The sequence below is a fragment of the Xiphophorus couchianus genome, chromosome 7 (assembly GCF_001444195.1).
Source record: "Xiphophorus couchianus chromosome 7, X_couchianus-1.0, whole genome shotgun sequence".
NCBI classification, from domain to species: Eukaryota; Metazoa; Chordata; class Actinopteri; order Cyprinodontiformes; family Poeciliidae; genus Xiphophorus; species Xiphophorus couchianus.
Window position 1 is genome coordinate 19,157,722 of NC_040234.1, and position 20,341 is coordinate 19,178,062.

The 20,341-nt window shown below is 37.2% G+C and overlaps 3 protein-coding genes across 6 annotated transcripts; 1 reads left to right on the forward strand and 2 right to left on the reverse strand.

The window, feature by feature from the left end:
* The first annotated feature begins 78 nt into the window (after positions 1-78).
* LOC114148154 (zinc finger protein 723) lies at positions 79-3,298 on the forward strand. Of its 2 annotated transcripts, none has more exons than XM_028023186.1 (2): positions 79-266; positions 1,262-3,298. In XM_028023186.1, exon 2 carries the CDS (start codon positions 1,300-1,302, stop codon positions 2,344-2,346), a length of 1,047 nt encoding a protein of 348 aa, XP_027878987.1. In that variant the 5' UTR covers positions 79-266; positions 1,262-1,299; the 3' UTR covers positions 2,347-3,298. The 2 variants fall into 2 exon arrangements, with proteins under 2 accessions (XP_027878987.1, XP_027878988.1); XM_028023187.1 differs by lacking the exon at positions 79-266 and adding an exon at positions 332-506.
* Positions 3,060-14,057, reverse strand: prmt2 (protein arginine methyltransferase 2). Of its 3 annotated transcripts, XM_028023181.1 has the most exons (9): positions 13,816-14,056; positions 13,536-13,730; positions 11,107-11,268; positions 9,335-9,499; positions 8,872-9,047; positions 7,001-7,130; positions 6,785-6,921; positions 5,457-5,622; positions 3,060-5,374 (listed from the first exon to the last, which is right to left on the reverse strand). In XM_028023181.1, exons 1-9 carry the CDS (start codon positions 13,900-13,902, stop codon positions 5,342-5,344), a joined length of 1,251 nt encoding a protein of 416 aa, XP_027878982.1. In that variant the 5' UTR covers positions 13,903-14,056; the 3' UTR covers positions 3,060-5,341. The 3 variants fall into 3 exon arrangements, with proteins under 3 accessions (XP_027878982.1, XP_027878983.1, XP_027878981.1); XM_028023182.1 differs by having other exon boundaries at positions 3,060-5,622; positions 13,859-14,057; XM_028023180.1 differs by having other exon boundaries at positions 3,060-5,622; positions 13,816-14,057.
* A 981-nt stretch (positions 14,058-15,038) lies between these two features.
* ercc1 (excision repair cross-complementation group 1) lies at positions 15,039-19,712 on the reverse strand. Its single transcript, XM_028023184.1, has 9 exons — positions 19,525-19,712; positions 18,935-19,360; positions 18,690-18,793; positions 17,241-17,340; positions 16,421-16,497; positions 16,065-16,164; positions 15,827-15,898; positions 15,370-15,438; positions 15,039-15,282 (listed from the first exon to the last, which is right to left on the reverse strand). Exons 1-9 carry the CDS (start codon positions 19,582-19,584, stop codon positions 15,220-15,222), a joined length of 1,071 nt encoding a protein of 356 aa, XP_027878985.1. The 5' UTR covers positions 19,585-19,712; the 3' UTR covers positions 15,039-15,219.
* Positions 19,713-20,341: the final 629 nt, after the last annotated feature.

Here is a 20,341-nt window from a genome sequence, read left to right on the forward strand (position 1 = left end):
TTCATCCAAGTAACCGCTAAACAGCGCTGTCGACCACTATTAGGCTTTGGTGCCGGGGTCCGCCGCTCGCTAGATGATGCTGCAGCTCTGTTCCTGCACAGATAAACGGAGCAGCCTCCTTCCAGAAAAGAAAACGACGAAACACGGCACAACACTCCCTGAAATGTGTTAATTAAACCCAGTTTCTGGCTATGTTTTAACAGCGGCTCACAGGAAGAACACCCAAAACAAAAGAAATCCGCTTTGTTAGGAAAAAAATGAGCACGGTATGTGAAGTCTTTGTTGGTTTGCATCCCCCGCTTTGTTTACGGCGCTGCAGGCCGCAGCATGATGACAGGAGCTTTACTGGGCGGATTTTAAGTGAGGTTTTAAGATTTGCCCGTTTATGTTCTGTCTACTTGCTCTGTTTAATTATAACTGCCACATTATGGGGATGAAATAAATCACCGATTAAAAGATACTGCGGTATAAAGCGGGGAGGTTGAGCTGTGCGTTGTCTACAGCAGGTAAACCATTCTTGTATAACATTATGAGCACCTGCCTAATAATGTGCTGTAGCTGATTCTGAAGTTATTGGGAACCCTCTGTGACCCAGAGGTCTTGTACCCCTGCTGCGAAGCATCACGCTGCCTCTGCCAGGGTGCTTTCTTCCCATAGCAAAGCCTGTGTTCCCTTAGATATAAACGTGATTTATCAGGTCAAGCCGTAATCTTCCATTGTTCCAACGTCCAACTCTAATGCTTACGTGGTTTTTTAGGATTTTTGCAAGCAGAGTGGCCCGCAGTAACAGTGATGTTTTCTGACACCTTTCAGTCAAAACCAGCATTAACTGCTTCTTAGCTTGGTCCACAGGGTTAAATATTTTATTCCACACGTGTCTACACGGGTAGACCCGTGTGTATATTTATAAAATATATATATTTTATTTTTCTTAACATGTCCTGTCCGGTGGTGTGAACAGGACAGGACATAGAACTGTGGTGTAGGTGTGTGTGTGTGTGTTGGGAAAAGGTTTAAAAGGTAAGAAGATAGGAGTAGAGGTGAGAAAGAAGCATAGTCAACACCCCTGCGGAAAAATAAAACTGAGAAATAGATTCCATTATTGGACGACATAGATGCTAATTGCTTCATCCCTCAAAAGCTACAATCATCTAGCCATTACAGTCTGCCTTTTGTCAACACTTTTTTTGTTAACACTTTAAAACACAGCTAAAAGCTGCATATCATTTTATCTAGTTGTGTGTTTCTATTTCATTTATAGGTTATCAGTCCCTCCTTGGTGTGGTTGTAAATATCAGGATGCTGGATAAAACCGATGACCAGCAGCAGGAGGAGTCCAGGCTCTGCTCAGAGTGTGGGTGCAGTTTCAGCCCACCACAGCTGGACTCCCACTATGATTCCACATCAGCTCAGCAGAAGCAGACAGACAGCAGAGATGCTCCATTCAAATGTCCATCCTGTGAGGCTGGAGGCAGCAGCAGCCCCCCTAACGGCCGGCGAGCCCATCAGCGCATTCGACTGGACCCTCACAGCTGCAGCATATGCAACAAAACCTTCATCTCATCTGCCCACCTGAGTCTTCACCTCACCTCCCACAACAAGGAAAGGAAGTTCAGGTGTAACATCTGCGGTAAGTTCTTCCATCAGTCCTCCCACTTGATGGCTCATAAGGTGATCCACAGTGGCGATAAACCGTTTAAATGCCCCGAGTGTGGAAAGAACTTTGGGCGCGCCTCACACTTGAAGACCCACCGTCGGCTGCACACAGGAGAGAAGCCTTTTAAATGCACCTACTGCAGCAAGTCGTTTACCCAGAAGGCTGGACTTCTGGCACACATTCGACTCCACACCGGTGAAAGGCCCTACAAATGTGAACAGTGTGGCGCAGGCTTCCGCTCTATGTCTACTCTGCTCTCCCACAAGGCTCTTGAGGCCGCCGGACAAGCCAGACCCACACCTGTTCCTGCTATCATTTCTGCACCCGCGCCTCCAGTCAACAAGCCACACGAAGCGCAAAGCAACATGGTGGATCTTAAGTGCGGCGTCTGCTGCCGCACTTTTGTGCGCTCTTCATACATCCGGCTTCACATACGCCTAAAAAAAGGCCAGCGACCTTATCACTGCAAAGTATGCAACAAGACCTTCGTCAAGTTGGAAACGTTCGTGAACCACTGTGACAAACACTTGAAGCAGAAAAAGGAAAAAAAATGTGTTAAATACGAAGTTGTTAAGCCTCCACAGTTTGTTCCGCTCTCCAGGCTTCCTTCCCCAGAGAGCTTACCCAATCAGGAGTTATCCTCGGAGATGAAAACACACATCACAATAAAAACTGAGACTGATGTTTAACCAAGAGGAAATGCTTCAAAACACTTCTGCTTCAGCAAACAGGTGCAACACGTTAGTGTCAACTTCAGCATTTTGTATAAATGTTTACAAATGAGAAAATAGGTAGTAGTATTCCACAAACGTCTGTTATTTACTTGATGAGAAATACTCAGAGTGAATAGTTTTTGTAAACATAATATTGTGGGTGTGATAAACATGACAGAAATAGATGCTAAAGAGAAAACTTATAACACTGAGGTCACTGAGTTAAAGTGGAATACAAGAGTCGTGCAAGTACGGTGTTCACAATCATCAAGCAAACCTTGTTTTTATTAGTCAACATACAGTATTCATAGTGTTCTTGTTTAATCCAACATGGCGGACTGTTTTTCTTCACTGTACATTTCCTGTTTAACTGCCCACAGGTCAGGTGAGCAACATCTGTCAGCAGTTTTCCATCTTTAACACCTTTTCTGGCTAGCCTTTATCATGCATAAAAATCATTGTCTCTTTGAAAGATGTAGACTTCTTCCTGTACTGCTGCCTGTAGAAAGTATCTTAAAAAAAACTGCCGTATCTTTGGGAGTCGATTTTGAGCCCATCTTCAACCCGATAAGATCCAAACGTCATCTTTACTAATGAGCTCCACTTTGACATCTGACTTGGAGCTCTGTGCCCATTACTGATCCACATGTCCATCCACCAGGTCCATCAGGTCACTCTCATTTCATCAAGCCATAAAACCTTTGAAAAATCTGTCTTCAGATATTTCTTGGCACAGTCCATATGCTTCAGATTATTTTTCTTGTTTTGTGATGTTCAGGTTTTAGCCTTCCTTACCTTGGTCACGTCTCTGAGCATCTTATACCTCAGTTAATCTCGGTTAATCCAACATGGCGGACTGTTTTTCTTCACTGTACATTTTTCTTCCGACATCCTCTATAGGATGCAGTTATGGAATATAATAGAAATACAAGATAAATGTAGTTCTTGGTAGCTTCTCTTGATTCTTCTCAAATCCTCTGCAGTTTGCACCCCCATCTATTACTTGGTTAATATTTGTGCACACAGAACATACCTGTCCTTTCATCTCATTTTGTAATTTAGTTTTATTATCTACAGCCCCATGTGTGCAAAGCTATACAACATTTTTGTAAAAGGTACGGCCCAATATGAGATATCATGGTAAGAGAACTAAGGATAAGAATATTTGAAAATAAAAAACATAATTGTTTGTTTTATTTAAAAATAGCAAAGGAACGATCAATTCTTTTGCTACAGAAAAAAGTAGAATTACAAATATGCTATCTATACCATATATTTATTATTTTAATTTTTAAATACAGGTCTGAGCAAAAATATGTTTTATTTTGAGCATGTGGAACATTATTTATTGGAGTGTTTCTTTGTTGTTTTTTTATGTCAGATTTGTGCATTTCCACTGTGAGGTCCAAAAGTTTACTTTGAGTGTCACTCTTACAGCTGAGCCATTGGTGCTCATCTTCACTATTCTTTGAATACAGACCTCCTCCTACAATTGAGACGAGAAAGCAAAAAAAAAAGAGATATGGACTTCTAGAATAAAAAAGAAATAACTGTGACCAGCTTATTTGAATTTCTCTCAGACTTTTCTGTATAGAAATGTTTTTAGGGCAACAGGAAAGGTGGGAAAAGCTAAATATTACAAACCTTGTGATCTAGAGCCATGCTCATTGTGCAGTTTTTACTCAGTAGATATGTAACACAGCAGATGAAATAAAATAAAACTCGGATTGTAATAATCCATATATATTTATAACGAATAAAGTAGCACTGAGTCTCAAAAGAGCTGCATCTGTGTCATTAAGGCATAGATTTAATGATAGACTCTTGAGGTGGCGATCTTTTTGACTTGAATCCTGAAATTACACATAAAATGGATTAAACTCGTAACAAAATAGCTTTGACAGCATTACCTCCTTATCGTTTACTGATTTTCATTAAGGTTACGAGACTTGAATAATGTATTAAAATTGGCTACAGTGTAAAACACTGATATTCAACACCTATGGATGGATTTAAATGTTGTGTTGACAAACAAAAATGCCAATTACTGCTTTTTATGTTTTAAAATTACCATAAGATATAGACGATACAGGAGCTAAAAAAAATAAACCCTGCATTAACTGCAGTGACAATAATAAGCCCTAAAATACGAATACTACCCTAGTTCCTGGGAAAGGTTCCTACAGTGGAAATGCACAATCTTGATCATTTTCACCAACTAAATGTATTGGTGAGGTATTGTACTTTTTCGACATTCTTTGTGGAGTAACAAAAGTAATACATGCTGCCCATCATAGTTTACAAGCTGTATTTTTTTTTTTATAACAGTTTTATCATTATAAGGTTGCTGGCTTTAGTTACCAAACCCTGACCCTTTTATGCAAATATTGTCTAAGTGTAGAAGACAATTTTTACCCAGCAGATTAGTAGTGCACCTCAACAGGAGTGTTTCGACTTTTTAAATTATTACTTTAGCTTGTTACTGGTAATCCACAAATTCTTAATTTATTGCTTACTTTAACATGAAAAGCTAATTAACAAAAATCTTCTTATCGTTAGGTGTTTAAATAATTGAATATCAGTTAAATAAGTGAAAATGTAAATTAAGCTTTTTTTTAAACCATTGTAAAAAATCTTTAAATCTAATCTTTGAGTAGAATAAAGATTAAAACATTATTTTTCTGTTGTACCTTAAAGAGTTTCTTGCTACTCTTTAATGACCCCTATTTTCCTCTATCAGTGACTCCTCAATTTCTTCTTTTCAGTCACATGCTGCTCTTAAAGAATGACCTGTTGTGTGACCACCTGTCCCTGTAGTGATCAGTTGCATCACTAAAGACTCAAATGGCCTGCCAGGTAGCACCCCGGGTGTCACATTTTCAGTAACTGCTTCTGATTACTGGTCAGCAGCAGCTCATGGGCAAAGAGTGGACATATTTGACTGGTTTACTGTTGATTCGCCACAAACCAGTCACCTCCACATGGGGAAACTTTTTGTTCCAGCCTATAAATGTAAGGAGAAAGTGAACAAAAGTCATGAAAACAACAGCACATTTATGAATATGGATGTTTAGTGAGATATTTGCCTGGCAGTCGTCCGTGTTGCTGTTGATGTTCCAGTGCAACATAACGGTCATGTGGCGTCTCCACACTGGGTTTCTGCGCAGGACAATGTTTCCATGGATGGAGTCTCCGGTGTACACCTGGATCGGCCTGTCCAGCATGAACAAAGTCTGCTTCCAATGGGTTGGACTGAGGATTAACAGATCATAAACAAAGAGTAATTTCATAACACAGCTGGTTCTCAGTAAATTAGAATATTGAAACATTTGTATACTATAGAAATTCAATTCAAACAGTAAAACTCATGTTCACTCATATTCTATTTAATGACTATGGTTTGCAGCCAATTAACACCAGAAAATTTGTTTCTACAAATATTTTAAGACTTGACACCAATAAAACACAGAACATTGCATACAGAAATGTTATATTAAGGCCTACATAATCATGGACACGACTACTGACTTGATAGTTGTCCAGTAGAAAGTTATTAAACCCAAATGGTGGGTAAACCACAGAAAAATATAGTTGCTAAAATAGGTTGCTGTTCACAGGATGTTGTATCCAATGGGTATACAACCCATGTATCTAATTGGTATCCAGTGGAATACAACGTAAATCTCCAAATTAAGATTTGGTAGAAAAAGTGAATAAGCCCTAAAAAGATTGCAAAGCAAAGAATTTTTAACGATTTTGAGAGAAACTCACAAGATGAGGCAACGCACACAGATGTATCCTGAAAATGGGCCTTAGCATTTTACCTTCCTTAACTTCAATGCCTTTATTCAGCAAATGTAAAAGAAAAATAGCTGACCAAAGTGTTTCACAGTTTTGCCAAACTGCAGTTAAATAGAACATAGAATAAAACGGTTGGAATAAAATAAGTAAAAGCCAGAAGAGTAGCATATTTGGTGTTTTGTGTATAATTAGTCAAAGGATGGAGAAGAGAAACAAGTTTTGAAATGGGCACTAAAAATGACTCTACGGGCTGAGTGGTGTAGACAAGTAGCAGCATGATACTTTACAGTCCACTTAGAACATTAATTTCTTCTCACATTTTAACTGATTTCAAAACATTGAGGAGAAACTCAATGAAACCTGAGTTTCTCAATGAAACCTGAGCATGTGAACGTTTAGTAAATTATGTAGATAGGATGCAGCTAGACTATTAAAGAATTTCTTATCATAGATGTATAAAATAAAGTAAAAGAAATAAATGCTTTGTGTAATGAATCTATAAATGAGTTTTTAAATTAAATTATCGAAACTAGAGTATATTCTAATTTATTGATGGATTTTGAACGTGTGAATTAGGTACTTTTATTTAGTGTAGTTGCAGTTAGATTTTTACTCTGAGTTTGGTCCGGTGTTGAGCTCCACTGTTGCTCCTCCCATCTCCAGGCTTTCAAACTGAACAGTGAACCAGGCCGTGAATCCGTGGAAAATTCCAGGCTTCTCCACACAAAACTGAAACTCACCCTTCATTTCCTGAGAAATGAAACTCCGCTCCATTAGTATCAAAAGATAAGAACTACAGTCTCTTGCAATAGAGAAGTCTATTTGATACCTCAAGGTCTCTCACTTGTACAGTGTACATGTTAAGGCAGATGACATCACAGGGAGCAGAGAGGCAGTCCTCAGGGTCAATAAGATGGCTGAACTTTGGCTTGGTGAAGAACTCCTGCTGTGCCAAAGGCCTGCAGGGATGAGACATCAATCAGGAGCCAAAAAAGAAATGAATCTGCTCCTACAGAAAGCATTAAAAATGGTTGAAGGAGGAGTTTATAATACATGAAACAGTATGATCTGTTGTATGTATGTATGTATGTATGCATGAATGATTTTCTTCAGGGCACAAAATAAAATTTACTTTATCCAATTATTTCTAAAGTTCTTTCGGGAGCTACATATTTTTTAATCACATTTCAATTATTTTAATTACAAATGTAATAAGTAATTATATTTTATTTCACTTCTTCTCCTTGTCATGAAATACATGTTCCTTCCTGTAACTCAATTTATTTTATAACCCTTAATCACAGTGTTTTATGAAGCTGCAATAAAGCTATGACTTTATAGATGAATGAACTAGAATCATCAAGACATTTGGGTCAGCTCAAGTTTTTTACTTGCTCGGCTTCTGAATAAATATGGACACAAAGTAATATCCACTAGCATTTCTGATAGAAATGGTTTAAAATCCTTAAAATTAATACACATTTTTGCTAGTGATTAATCTCACACTGAAAACACCCCGCACACATTTTCATAAGGTTTACAAGCTGATATGGCTAAAAGGTAGATTTTATGTTAATTAAACCATTTCTGTGTTGGTTTGACCACATGTTTTTGGATAAATATCCAATTCAAAGATCCATTGACAAGATTCCCCCAAAGTTTTAGTTAAACTATGCGGGTAGAGGGTATTGGTGCCATCCACTCTAACAGGTTTCCAAGGGATTCTGGAGAAACAGGCCCACAGAATCACACATCCTTCCCCATACTTAACCCTGGGCATGATATGCTTTTCAATATATTCCTTTTTTTCAAACCAAACCCACCTAAAATCTCTGTTTCGAAAAAGCCTGACTTTTGTTCATTTGTCCAAAGCACACAGTTCCTTCTAAGCTTAAAGTTTCACCCAATTTTTATTTAACCTTCATTTAATTGGGTAAGTCAACAATGACCTCTTCAAAAATCAAGACCTCACACAACAGAAACCAAAAAGAATAATCTTTAGCTCCCTCTGCAGCACATATGCAGACAGTGCTCAAGGCCAGTGTTCCACTACTTCTCCATCTGTCTCAGCTTCAACAAACTTGAATAAAATGTAATTAATTTAATATCAATACCATTTAGAAGCTTAGTGTTTAAAACAAAGTTTAAAAAAATATCTAACAGGTTCATAATTCTTGTGACAGGAATAAATGCCATTAATGTCATTTCTGTGCATTACTTATTTGGTTTCCTTAAAAATCTATTTTTAAATCTATATCTGAACCTTTTTCTTGCTCATTCGTGTTATTTTTCCTTGTTTCATTTTGTTTCATGAGCCTTTTGTTGATCCTAGTGTCTAATTTTCACTGACTTTCATAAAAAAAAGACATTGCTATCCACCATGAAGAACCTGCAGAAGTGTTTGGCTCTGTATCTTGCAAAGCATGAAATTGAGACTTTTTCAGACTCTGAACAGTTTATTAGAAAAAGAAACAGCTTACTGTTGTAAGTGATGCAAAGTTAAAAGCCTGATTTGCTTTAGAGGCCCCCTCCACTGGGTGCCACAGGACTCATCCCACTAGGTAAGAAATCTCAAACCTCACTACATCAATCTACCACCTACACATTTGTGTACAAACTCTGAAAATGAGGAGTGAGCAATGCAAACAAAAGTAGACAAAAAGATAATGCTCAGCTCCACTGCTGACCAATGGCTCTTACTGTAGTGGTGTGAAGTCCAGGCCATAAGGTCGCTCCCAGAAGGCCATTTTCTCTGTGTAGTAGCTGTCGGCCTGACATGGAACCAGAGCTAAAGCTGCTGAGGAGGGCCACATCACACCACCATCCCGGAGCCAGCGATCCCTGGCCAAGAGGACCGACTCCACCATGAACTCAAACTGGACCAATAAAAAGTACAAAAATTTGAGATATTTAAATCTTTAATATGAAGGTGAGACCAAAGAAAAAGACTGTAAAATAAAATACACTAATCTGACCTAGATGAAAGTCATTAACATTTTTTTACTTTAGTTCATTGGATAGATCATTGGAAGTCTGCGAGCTCGACTTTACACATTGCTTCTAAAATCACTCCCAAACAATAAACACCAAATTTGAAAATTACAGGCTTTATGCACACTACAGAAAATTTTATAACAAGCAACACTGAAGGTTTAATAATTACCAGCAGACAGTTTCCCATCCACTCAGACACCAGGATGTCCACCTGCTCTGGCAGCTCAAGCTCCTCTGCTCGCCCCTGGAGCACAGTGACCACCTCTTCACAGCCGTTCTGCTTCACCAGCTGTCTGGTGTGCTCCACCATGGAGCTTGCCTCTACAGCATACACCTACAGAACCACCAAATAATTAGAGCAGTGTTAACACCAAGTTGTGTCTCTGCAGTAGTAACAGGGATTGTCCAAGAGATGGAGGTATAAATACATTAATGAATAATGTGAAGCACATGTAGGATCTTGCAGAAGCAACCATTCAGAGAATTCAATTAATCTTATTACGATTTTTGTTGTGACAGATCAACACACAACAGTGCATAATTGTGAAACAGAAGAAACATAAGGCATAGTTTTGAAAGGTTTTTGCAAATAAATTTGTTAAACACATGGTGGGGTGATGTATTTAACAATCTTTAATTCTGTGCCCTTATATCAAATTGCCTTTAGAGCCAACCTAATTAGTAAAAAGAGTAAATCTTTGTGTAAACTCAATACAAATACAACTACTGTGTGAAGCCCTCAGAGATTTGTTAGGGAACATTAGTAAACAAAAGACATCACTATGACCAAGGAGCACAGCAGGGAGACCCTTATTGGAAACCTTAAAGCAGTGGTTCCCAAAGTGTGGGGCGCGCCCCCTGGGGGGGACGCAGTTCCATTGCCAGGGGGGAGCGGGAAGTAGTATGGAAGAATGAAAAAAAACAAGTTACACAAAAGTGTTTCACTGTAAAGATGGTTTGTAGTGTGTTTTGTTGCAACCTGAAGTATGAAATAAACTTCAGTGGAGTTTGAAAACAAAATATGTGTACAGTATAGGTTACATCGTTGAACGATGTGTGTGCCCAGTTGGTTTATTGGGGGTGAGGGGGGGGATTTTATTGTAATCTATTGGGGGGCCCAGAAAATCTTTGGGAACCACTGGGGGGGCAGAAGAACATCTTTGGGAACCTCTGCCTTAAGCAAGGACAAATTATAAAACAATCCAAAGTTTTGATAATCCCATAGAGCGCTGTTTAATTTATGATAATAAAATACAAAGAGTATAGTACAACAGCAAACCTACAAAGACATGGTCATCCATCTGAACTGACAGGCCTGGCAAGGACAGCATTAATCACAGAAATTAGTCACAAGCCATGTAGGGGACACCTCAAACAAAGTTCTCTGGATACAAATGAGATCAAAACAAACCTACAATAAAATGGCCCACAACAAAGCATATTTATGTGTTGGAAAGGCTTACAGCCAAATCTAATTTAGAATTTTATTCAAGACTTTAAAACCAATGTTTAGAGATGCTCCAGATCTAATCTGACTGAGCTTAGTTATTTAAAGTTATTTTGGTGGGCAAAAGCCTCAGTCTGTAGTCCTGCAAAGCTACCAGAAAACAAAACCCAAAATACATGCAGTACTTTATTTGAAAAGGGGCTCTGAGACCTGTAAATTGGTTTCATACATATACTGTATGTGTTAAACTTCTCGGATTTTCATATGAATGAAGAAAAAAATAGTAATGAATTATATTACTTTCATTTCACAACTATGCACTGGGTTGACCCATCATAAAAATCCCAATAAATCCATTGTTTGTAGTTATATACAGCAAAATATTTAACATCTGAAGGAAGGGGTATGAATTCTTGAAACGTTTAATACATTTGAAACCCTCAGAAGACAAAACATTAAACTGTGTTCAGCTAGAACTTATCTGCTGTTTTTACCATAGAAGGTTTGGCCAGCTGAGCACAGAACATGCTGATAATGCCAGTCCCACAGCCGAGGTCCATCACCACTTTATCCCTAAGTGAAGCGCTATTGCTGACAATAACCTGCCGGTATGTCTCGGTCCGGCTCCGGTCCGACAGCATCTCCAGGTGAAGTCTCTGTGCGACAAACACATTAAATAACTACTATGTGCAACACTACAGCCTGTGGATACGTATGTATATCAATTAAACTAATTTTTATACAGGAAAGTAACTGAAATTACGTTACGAGGTACATTGTTTCACAGTTAAGCCACACAAACATCTGCTGTATTTAAATGAACATTTATACAGCAGAAATTGATTTGTGCTTTTATGTAATCTGTCCTGCATTAGCAGCAGAGAGCAGAGGGCTTGTTTCAGCAAGGATGCTAATCTAGTCAGTTTGGCTCATCGATCCTTCGTCTGATTGAAGTTTGTGCAAATTAGAATCTACAACCCTGATCATGGGTCTTGAATATCTGCAGTTTAACTGCAGCGTGTATTGATAAATCCATATAGGGCCCATCTGTGGGTCTGAGGTAGCAGACAGATTTCTAATAAAGTCTTTGTCTCTGTACCATGCCCTTCACTGTTCTGTCTTGGTCCTAGAATGATGTCCGTGTGAAGTACAACCAAAATATATTATATTATGAATTGTTTAATGAAGATTAACAACCATAATCAGATGCAGAAACACAATAGATATAATCCCAGACTTTATTCTCACAGACTCAATAGTGTGATTACAGGTTTTTTTGTATAGTTGCATTATCTTTCCGAGGGCAGTTTATTTATAGCTATTCCTAACAAATCTCTTTTAAAACTATTGGCAATAAACTGTGATGTTCTTCTCCCAAACAAAATGTGCACAACAAAAAGTGTCAATAACGTTGAGAGAAAATCTGCACAAATGCATCTGTCAGCAAGAGCATCTTGGTGACTGCTTTGATTATTTATTGGTTTCTAGTATTTGCATTTTTACAGGAGCCTTGACTTTCAAATGCATTCTAGGTGTGACATACTTTCAATTTCTTTAATGACGTTGTTGCATTACCAAACATCAAGAGCTGTTGTGAAGGTTTATCCTGTTTCTCCTTTCATGTCACTTTAAGTCCCCCATAAACTGACATGTTGAAGCACTTTAAAAGTAACAACTCTGAAGGTTAGATGGCTTAGGACTTGGACACACATTTACACACTCCTGTGAAAATGTATCTGATTATTCAGTCAATTTTTGAAGCTAAATATACAGTGTCTTGAAAAAGTATTGTAAGTTTTGTCATGCAACCATTAAGTAGAATCAATTTTATATGACAGACCAGACACAAAGCAATACATTACTGTGAAGTGGACCAAACATTATTTTCAAAAATGTTAACAACTAAGTAAGAAAGTGTGTTGTGCACTTGTATTTAGCGCCTCCAGAGATGATACTGCAACCTCATTTTATAGCAAGTCTGTTGTGGTACATGCTTGCTATATCTCAAGACTGACATTTTTGCCTATTCAACCTAGCAAAATGGCTATACTTGATGAAGAGTGTCCATATACATAAATTCTCCCTTTGACTTTGGTCTGGATTTTGAGTGGGACATTTTTACACATGGATATTAGTTGATGTAAACCATGTTATTTCAGCTTCAACAGTATTTTTAGGGTCATTTGCATGCCTGAAAGTAAACCTTTGACCCCTGTCTGAAATCTTTTTTCACCCTCTAACAGGTTTTCTAGCCAGACTGCCCTTTATTTAGATGCTTCCATCTTCAGAGCAACTCTGACCAGCCTCCCCGTGCCTGCCAAAAAGAAGCATCTCGACAGCATAATGAGACACTTAGAAGTATTGGTTAGATCTCATCTGACCACAAATGAGATACATTTGCTTTGTCTTTTGGCAAAATAATCTCTCCCTTCTGAGCTGTGCATTACTGCAGCTCCTACAGAGTTACTAATTCAGTGACTTCTGAAGGCAGTTTGTTACACTTGGTTTTATTTAGGGGTATCAGAGTGGTAATTACAAAACATGTCACACTTTTAAGATTTTTGTTTGGAAAGTAAAAGGGGAGTTATTTTTCTAACACCTACACGATTAGGCAACTTGTGGCAGCATTTTGACAAAAAGTGAAAACATTCAAGGGATGAAAATACTTTTGCACTGTTACTTCATTACAAAATGATAACACAATGTAATGAGAAAACAACATTTTGAGTCATTAGCATTAAAGTTTAAAAAAGTTCACACCGGATCAACTAACATAATTAGTTGGTCTTGCTATGTTTAAGACTCTGTGGGAGTGCAAGGTTGCAAGATGCAAGGTTGATTGATTTTATTAAATAGAGTATTAGTCAGTTTGTGAAACTTGGCGAAAATTGAAACAGAAAAATGACAGTTCTATGTTTCTAACCAGTGTCCCATAGCTGCCGAAGTATTCGTCATCCTGCCAGGGGTCCTCTAAGGAGGTGTCGTCCCCCTCCTCAGCACCATCCAGGCGCAGATAGCTGGCAGGAACATAACCGATCACCCCCTGCAGTTCTGCCCACCACCAATCTGCTGAAGACTTGTTGTGCACAAGCAGCTTGTCTCCTGTGATGAAACTCAACTGTGGAACAAAACGGAGCAAAATGGCTGATACTGACAGTTTTATTACAAAGTCTTACAAGAAGTTTGACTGGCAGAAGAATAACCTGCTCAGAGCCGCTTGCAGTGAAATCACACAGGGCAACATACTCTTCAGGAGCATCCTCCTCTTCTTCTACTTTCTCAGTCTGCATGTTTTAAACAGGAGGCTTTGACAAAGAATTGATTTTGCCTTTTAATACAATCTATTTTAATCTCTGAACCACCTTTTATAACAGTCATATGTTACTATAGCGAAACAAGCGGCAAAACTCAGTGCGGAAACCACTTCCTGTTTTTGACGTTGACTTGGGAGCCTTCACGGCTGTCGGAAATTTCAAAACTCTTTTATTCGTCATGTCGGATTACTGAAAATAATCCAAACCATCCACATTTATTTTACAGCATACAATAAATTTTAGTTCGTGACAATAGTTGTGTTCGTTTAAAATTAAAAGATTTGACATCGTGATCATTATCTATTTCAAGGATTTTGGATCTTGCTGTTTTATAACATACAAGGTAAACTAAGACGCATTTACATAAAAAGCACTTTCAGCTCCCACAAAATCAATTATCTGATAACATAATAAGGATATTTAACTTTTAAAATTTATATTTTTACTCCGCAATGCTTATTTTTTTATAAAGGAAAAAAAGCTATCTAAACAAACCATGTCTAACATGGAGAAAGTACAGTAATTGCCATCTTGTTAAATCATGATTTAAATGTGATTAAAAAATATTGGCTAATTGTACCACACCCAGGCTTGATTACTGCTAGACATATAATCACTAACATTTATCAGCCTAGATAAATCCTTACAAAGCTTTATAATGCCTTGAGAATCCAATAACCCATGATGGGAGCCATTATCTACAAATTGAGACTGCATGGAGCAGTAATGGATTTTCTTAAGAGTGAATGGCCAACCAAAATTACTAAACAGTAACTACATCTAAAGCACTACAAACTTCTCCTGGCTCAATTGAGGTTAGTGGTCATGTTTCAGCAATACGAAACTGGGCTGAAATGACACCCATGGATGAATTCTCAAGCAACAAAAGTGGAACTTTCTGAAAAGGTGCGTCACACTATCTAGCGTAAAACGTCAAACAATGTGGTAATGTGATGGTCTTGTTTCTTTGCTGCTTTTGGCAGTAAGATGATCTAAAACAGCTAAGTGTGAAAAGAAAGCAAAAACAGAAGAAATTTAAAAGAGGCCAAATAGTTTTTTTATGGCACTACATCACACAGTGACTCAGTAATCAATACACAAAGGGGAGAATATACTGTAGAAAAATAACATTTATTACTGTAAAAAACATAGTCCCCAAAACATAGAACAGCATAAAATGGTTCAAGTAATTTTTAAAATCAAAATAGTTTGTGCTTACAATTAAGTACTTTAAATTGTGTCTTAGTTAAGGTTGTTCAATGGGACAGCTTCTTTTCCTCAATTCTTTCCATGTCAGCTGTTGTTTGTTCTTGACTTCAGAAAAGGCTTATGTAGGACATCATAAAGACGTTTCGCCTGTCAACGCAAAAGGTAAATCAGCAATGTTCAATAAATGCTTGGCATAATCATTATGAGCCTTCCTTAAGATCCATATGTCTTCACCTTTTGTGGTCCGAGGCCCGGACAGAGAACCAAGTCTTCTTTAGAGGCATTGATGATTCCCTCTACAGACTGGACAAGAAGTAGAAAGCACAGTATGTTATCTGTATAGTGCCCGCAGCATTCTATCCAAGTCGTGTTAACAGTTGAAACAGAACAGTTAATGTGCTAAAATATTGAAATGAAAAAAATCAAGTCATTTTATAAAACATTTCATAATAAGATATATTTTTAATTTCTTCACAATTAAGAGCATCCAGCTGAGAAGACTGATAAGAAATGGGAACAAATTACCAAGCACTCTGTAGATTTCTGAGCTCAGACTTAAAAAAAAAAGGGTGAAATTTTATATGGTCTGTATTAAATATTCTTTCGTAGCTCCTGTGTGAGTAATATATTTTCCATTCTGGAAATAAGTCAATCCAAGATGACCTCATAGTTGTTTCACAGAAATACTCACAGAAAAAGTGGATAGCAAGGTTATGGCATCTGTTTTGTTTATAGACTTCACAGTCGTCAGGCAATCTGTAACCTTTAAAGAAACACAAACATTTATGTGCTGGTACAAAGTTGACTCAGCTGTATTTCAGTTTTTATAATCTATTTTTAAATAAATAATATTAGTCTATTTTTTGTGGGAAGAAATGTACAGAATAATCACATTTCTAACACAAAACAAAACAAAAATACAAACAGACCTTTGACAGGTAGTCTTTTTCAACTTGCTCCTTCAGAAGATCCGCTGGCTTCTTCTCATATGACTTGTATGTTTCAAGGTAACGTCCTGCTTCTTCTGGACTGCCAATTTAATATTAAGTAAAATAAAGAGAGAAAAGTGCTCAACTGTGGTTCACAAGTTTATTTACAGTAAATGAAATTATTTAAAAACTATAAACAAAGGCCATCTTAGGGTGGTCATGCTAACACATACAATTCGGTGACATAGAACAAAAAATACAATCATACAATTTATCATTTCTTTACACAATTTAAACGTGCTGAAGAAGTTAAAGAGTTTCTCTGAACACTGATGTATGACATTTGTTAATTTTACCTCCAAGCCAAGATAAGAGTGCAGTCGGCCATGACACAGATGCGAGCCAGTTCCTTTAAAGCGTGATGAGGATCTTTCTGTACATATAAAACCAAATAAATTTACACTTTGATATTATACATTACTCTTAATGATGAACTCTTACATTAAATAGTAAGACAGTAGGCTTATTTTTCAAATAGGCCAATTTTATGACATCTGGTATTTTTTGCTGCATGTGATGCCAAAAATAGCAACCAGCTGCACACTTCAGTTGTACAGTTGTATGCAAACCCAATTCTGTGGAAGCAAGATACACTTCATAGATGAATAGTTCTATAAGGGGAGCTCACATTACAGTTAGTCTTCTGTTTAAGCTGATTTAAATAGCCTGACGGTAAAGGAAGACGGCCCAAGAATGTTCTGCTTACAAAATTATTTGTGTTACCATTTTATATACATCTATTTAAGTATGAAATAGTAGCCTCGAGCATTTTTAAATTATTTTTAGATCTTTGAACAAATTGTTTTACTTTACAAATAGTAAAGTGAAATTCATCTGAACACAGGCAAGCATTAAAGTAAATTTGAAATCTACTGTAAGTTTAAATTACATAGGTAAGAAAAGTAATGTTTACTACTAGAACAAAAGCATATTTTGAAATGTACTGTTACTCTGTATTAGTGGGTGTTGCACAGCAAATTGAAAAATGATAAATACAGATAAATATAAAGATTCAGCAAACTATGTCACATTCTTTTCTGATAATAGTGTTTGGCTGCAAGTGATGTATCAACCTTAAACGCAAGTCCGCTGTGACAGTGATTAAACATTACTTACCACATCAACTTGAACCAGCAACACACGTAAGGTGAATGTACTTCCAAGCTGCTTTAAACGGTCATGGATGTAGTTTGGATTTAGGTTGTGATACCTCAAGCTTCAAATCAGGGCCAAAGCCATCATCATGAAAAAGAGAAAAAAATCACAAAACAGAAAACAGAACAAGCGTTAGGACAAACTTCACGAATCAAACAGAAAATCACCACTCCATGTTTCCTAAAAATGATTTACCTTTTGGAACAGAGATGCACAATAGATCTCAATTAATCATCATAGCAACATCAGTGCATCAGTGCAATTCAATAATAGGAATGTACCATTTGTAATGCAATAATAGGAAGGAAGAGTCAGAAATATCAGGCAAAATAAAAGTTAAAAATTAACACCAAAATATCTAAACAAAATAAGTCAGAGTCAACATATTGCAGAAACAAAATCCAGTTTAAAAACAGCAGTTGTACTGGTCACTTAAAACCTTTAGGAAAGATTTAAACTCTTCCCAAAACACATAAAAATAAGCTTTAGTCTAATTTGAAGATTAATCCATTGCCAAGGTGCAAAAAATGAGAACACGGTTCTGCCAAGGTCAGCAACAATTCTGGGCATCCTCCATAAATCATTGAAGGTCATTGAAGGTGTTAGGAAGGTACTCAAATGAGAGGAGGAGTAGACTCACTAAAGCTTTGTACACAAAGTATAGTGCTATTGTCTCATAGGCTTAATAAAGCCACAAGAAAAATCCCCATTAAAAACAAAGCGAGCTATTCTGAACAATAAATCAAAAGAGTCACAATAGGCAGAACCTAAATTGTGAAGTGTGGAGAGAGCAGTATTAACATAAATATCAATAATCCGGAACATTCAAAAATGTATCTTGGGCAAGTTTTATTCACTAATGAAATAAAACATGCCCTACTTTGACAATAAAAGTTTAATCTTAGTTGTTTTAATAATAAAGGGTGTCACAAAGCCAAATACAATGTTACTGTCAATAAGCTCTCCACCTATGGTAGGAATTCAAATATCTAAAATTTCAAAATTATTTAGAAGGGGGCTGCATAATATTTTTCAACAACAGATTCAGTCCGTATAACAATATTGCAAAGTACATCTGAAATACATTGACTGCATTCTGTTACAATCAATTTGTCAGGAATTGATGCTTTTTATACCAATAACATATTCAGTCTGCTGGATGGAGTGTTACTGCATGAAAACAGTAACACAGGGAGTACCAAAGATATGAAAGACCCCAAACAGAGTGGTAGACAATGTAATGGCAGATGAGAAGGAGATAATATAGGACAAGGTGAATTTATTACTTCTGATATCATTGCAATATTTAACAAAAATAGTGCTGCTGCAGTTTTCCTCCACCTCTATTTTAGGAAAAATCTTTGTGAGGAAAAAACACTACTTACTTCATAGCCCCCTAAAGCCACCCACCTGAGGAAAAGAGCACAAGTTGTCTGTCCCAAGACGTAATCAGGAACAACATCTCCAAACTCCCAGGGCACGCTCCTCACAAACTTTAGAATGGGATTACTCCTCTGCAGAAGAAAAAAAACAAAAATGTAAGCAATTAATAAATCAAAATTGACACTCATCAACAAGCGTATAATTGTTGATGCACATAAGCATAGATATCTTGTACTTTAGTGAGTCCAATATATTTACAAGTCCAAGCTTACCTGTCGAGGACTGACAATAATGCTGCTCCCAGATCCCACTGGTTTGGGACCCTGGATGACACTAGGATCTGACTTCAGACTGCTGTTATCCTCAGCAGCAGTCTTGTGTTTTTCATAATTCCTTTTCACCTCCTCGGGCTGAACTTCAGCCCCTTTAACACAGTCCTGAACAGTTTCAGAGCCCCCAGTGAGGGACGACACAGACTCCCCTTGCTGCAGACTGCTGATTCCAGCTCCCTCAGCCCTGACCAGTTTAGAGGGAGCATCTCCCTGTGGAGCAGCAGCTGTTGTAGTTTTACTCTGGACAATGTAATCTGCATAGGAGATGGGCTGCACAAATGATTTTGTAACCGACTCTGTGGCAGACGTAGCTGGAGCGGTTGTGTTTTGTTGTCCTTTGGATAAAGGCTGGAACTGCGGCTTTATCTGGAAAACAATCAAATAACAATATGAGAATTGATTTGACATATTTTTCACAGTATTGTCCTTGATAAAATATTTTGAAAGACATCTGAAATTGAAGGTTCTTTCAACAAGCTGAAGGGCTAACCATTCAGCTACACAGCTAGTGGCTATATCAAAATACAGACCGGTGTTCTTTCTTTAGTGAAAGCAGAATCGTCCAGATCGATGTGAAACCTCTTCTTCATGTCTTTAATTTTATAAAAACGTTTCGCAGTAAAACATGCCCTGAATTTATCCGTAAACCTTTACAAACATTCTTTACCCAACAGAGAAGGTAGGAGACGCCACACTTCCGGGACCAACACTACCAAAATAAAAGCACTACCTTTACATGTAGTTAACAACATTAAACTACAATTCTCACCCCTCTTTTCTTTATTTTTTCTATTTATTCTGACGCTAAGTAAAAGGCTATAAGGTAATGAGTGTAAGTATGTTTTGCTAGGTTTCAGTAAAACTTGAGCTAACCCTTCTATAATTGACTCATAGGATGGAGGACTGAAAATACAAAATAGATACTTTAAGTTACTTTTTTTTAGCAAGCTTTAAACAAAGGATTTAAACACATTACTTCAAATAAATTGCCTCTGACTTTTTTCTTAAAATCTACAGGTTTGTTTTAGTCCATCTTTTCAACTTTGCTATGATGTCAAAATCTACTTTATAAATTTTCACTAATTTGACTAATTAGTACACTGCCTCCATGTGGCTTAAAGGGTGAATGCCCTGTCCATTTTGTTTTGTCATCTCTTGTGAACATTTATATAAGCTTCCATAAACATTATTCATGCTAACTTTAAATTTTTTTTTCTCAAAATGCTTTTCTGGTCAGGCTTGACAAATGCTCCTCTTGGAGTCAGTTTGAAAACATTTCATCTGATGAAAAATGATGAGAAATAAATGCATCCTATATTTATTTATTCATTTATTTCCTAGGATTAA

What these genes read in the sequence shown, in the direction of transcription:
- LOC114148154 (XM_028023186.1), top strand. Translation starts at nt 1,300, where the DNA reads ATGCTGGATAAAACCGATGACCAGCAGCAGGAGGAGTCCAGGCTCTGC.
- prmt2 (XM_028023180.1), bottom strand. Translation starts at nt 13,902, where the DNA reads ATGCAGACTGAGAAAGTAGAAGAAGAGGAGGATGCTCCTGAAGAGTAT. An exon ending in CTGCAAGCGGCTCTGAGCAG is followed by an intron (nt 13,731 to 13,815) that starts GTTATTCTTCTG and finishes TTTGTTCCACAG; the next exon opens with TTGAGTTTCATCACAGGAGA. An exon ending in GGATGGGAAACTGTCTGCTG is followed by an intron (nt 9,048 to 9,334) that starts GTAATTATTAAA and finishes TTATTGGTCCAG; the next exon opens with TTTGAGTTCATGGTGGAGTC.
- ercc1 (XM_028023184.1), bottom strand. Translation starts at nt 19,584, where the DNA reads ATGAAGAAGAGGTTTCACATCGATCTGGACGATTCTGCTTTCACTAAA. An exon ending in TCACTAAAGAAAGAACACCG is followed by an intron (nt 19,361 to 19,524) that starts GTCTGTATTTTG and finishes ATTGTTTTCCAG; the next exon opens with ATAAAGCCGCAGTTCCAGCC. An exon ending in CGGGCCTCGGACCACAAAAG is followed by an intron (nt 15,283 to 15,369) that starts GTGAAGACATAT and finishes TTGCGTTGACAG; the next exon opens with GCGAAACGTCTTTATGATGT.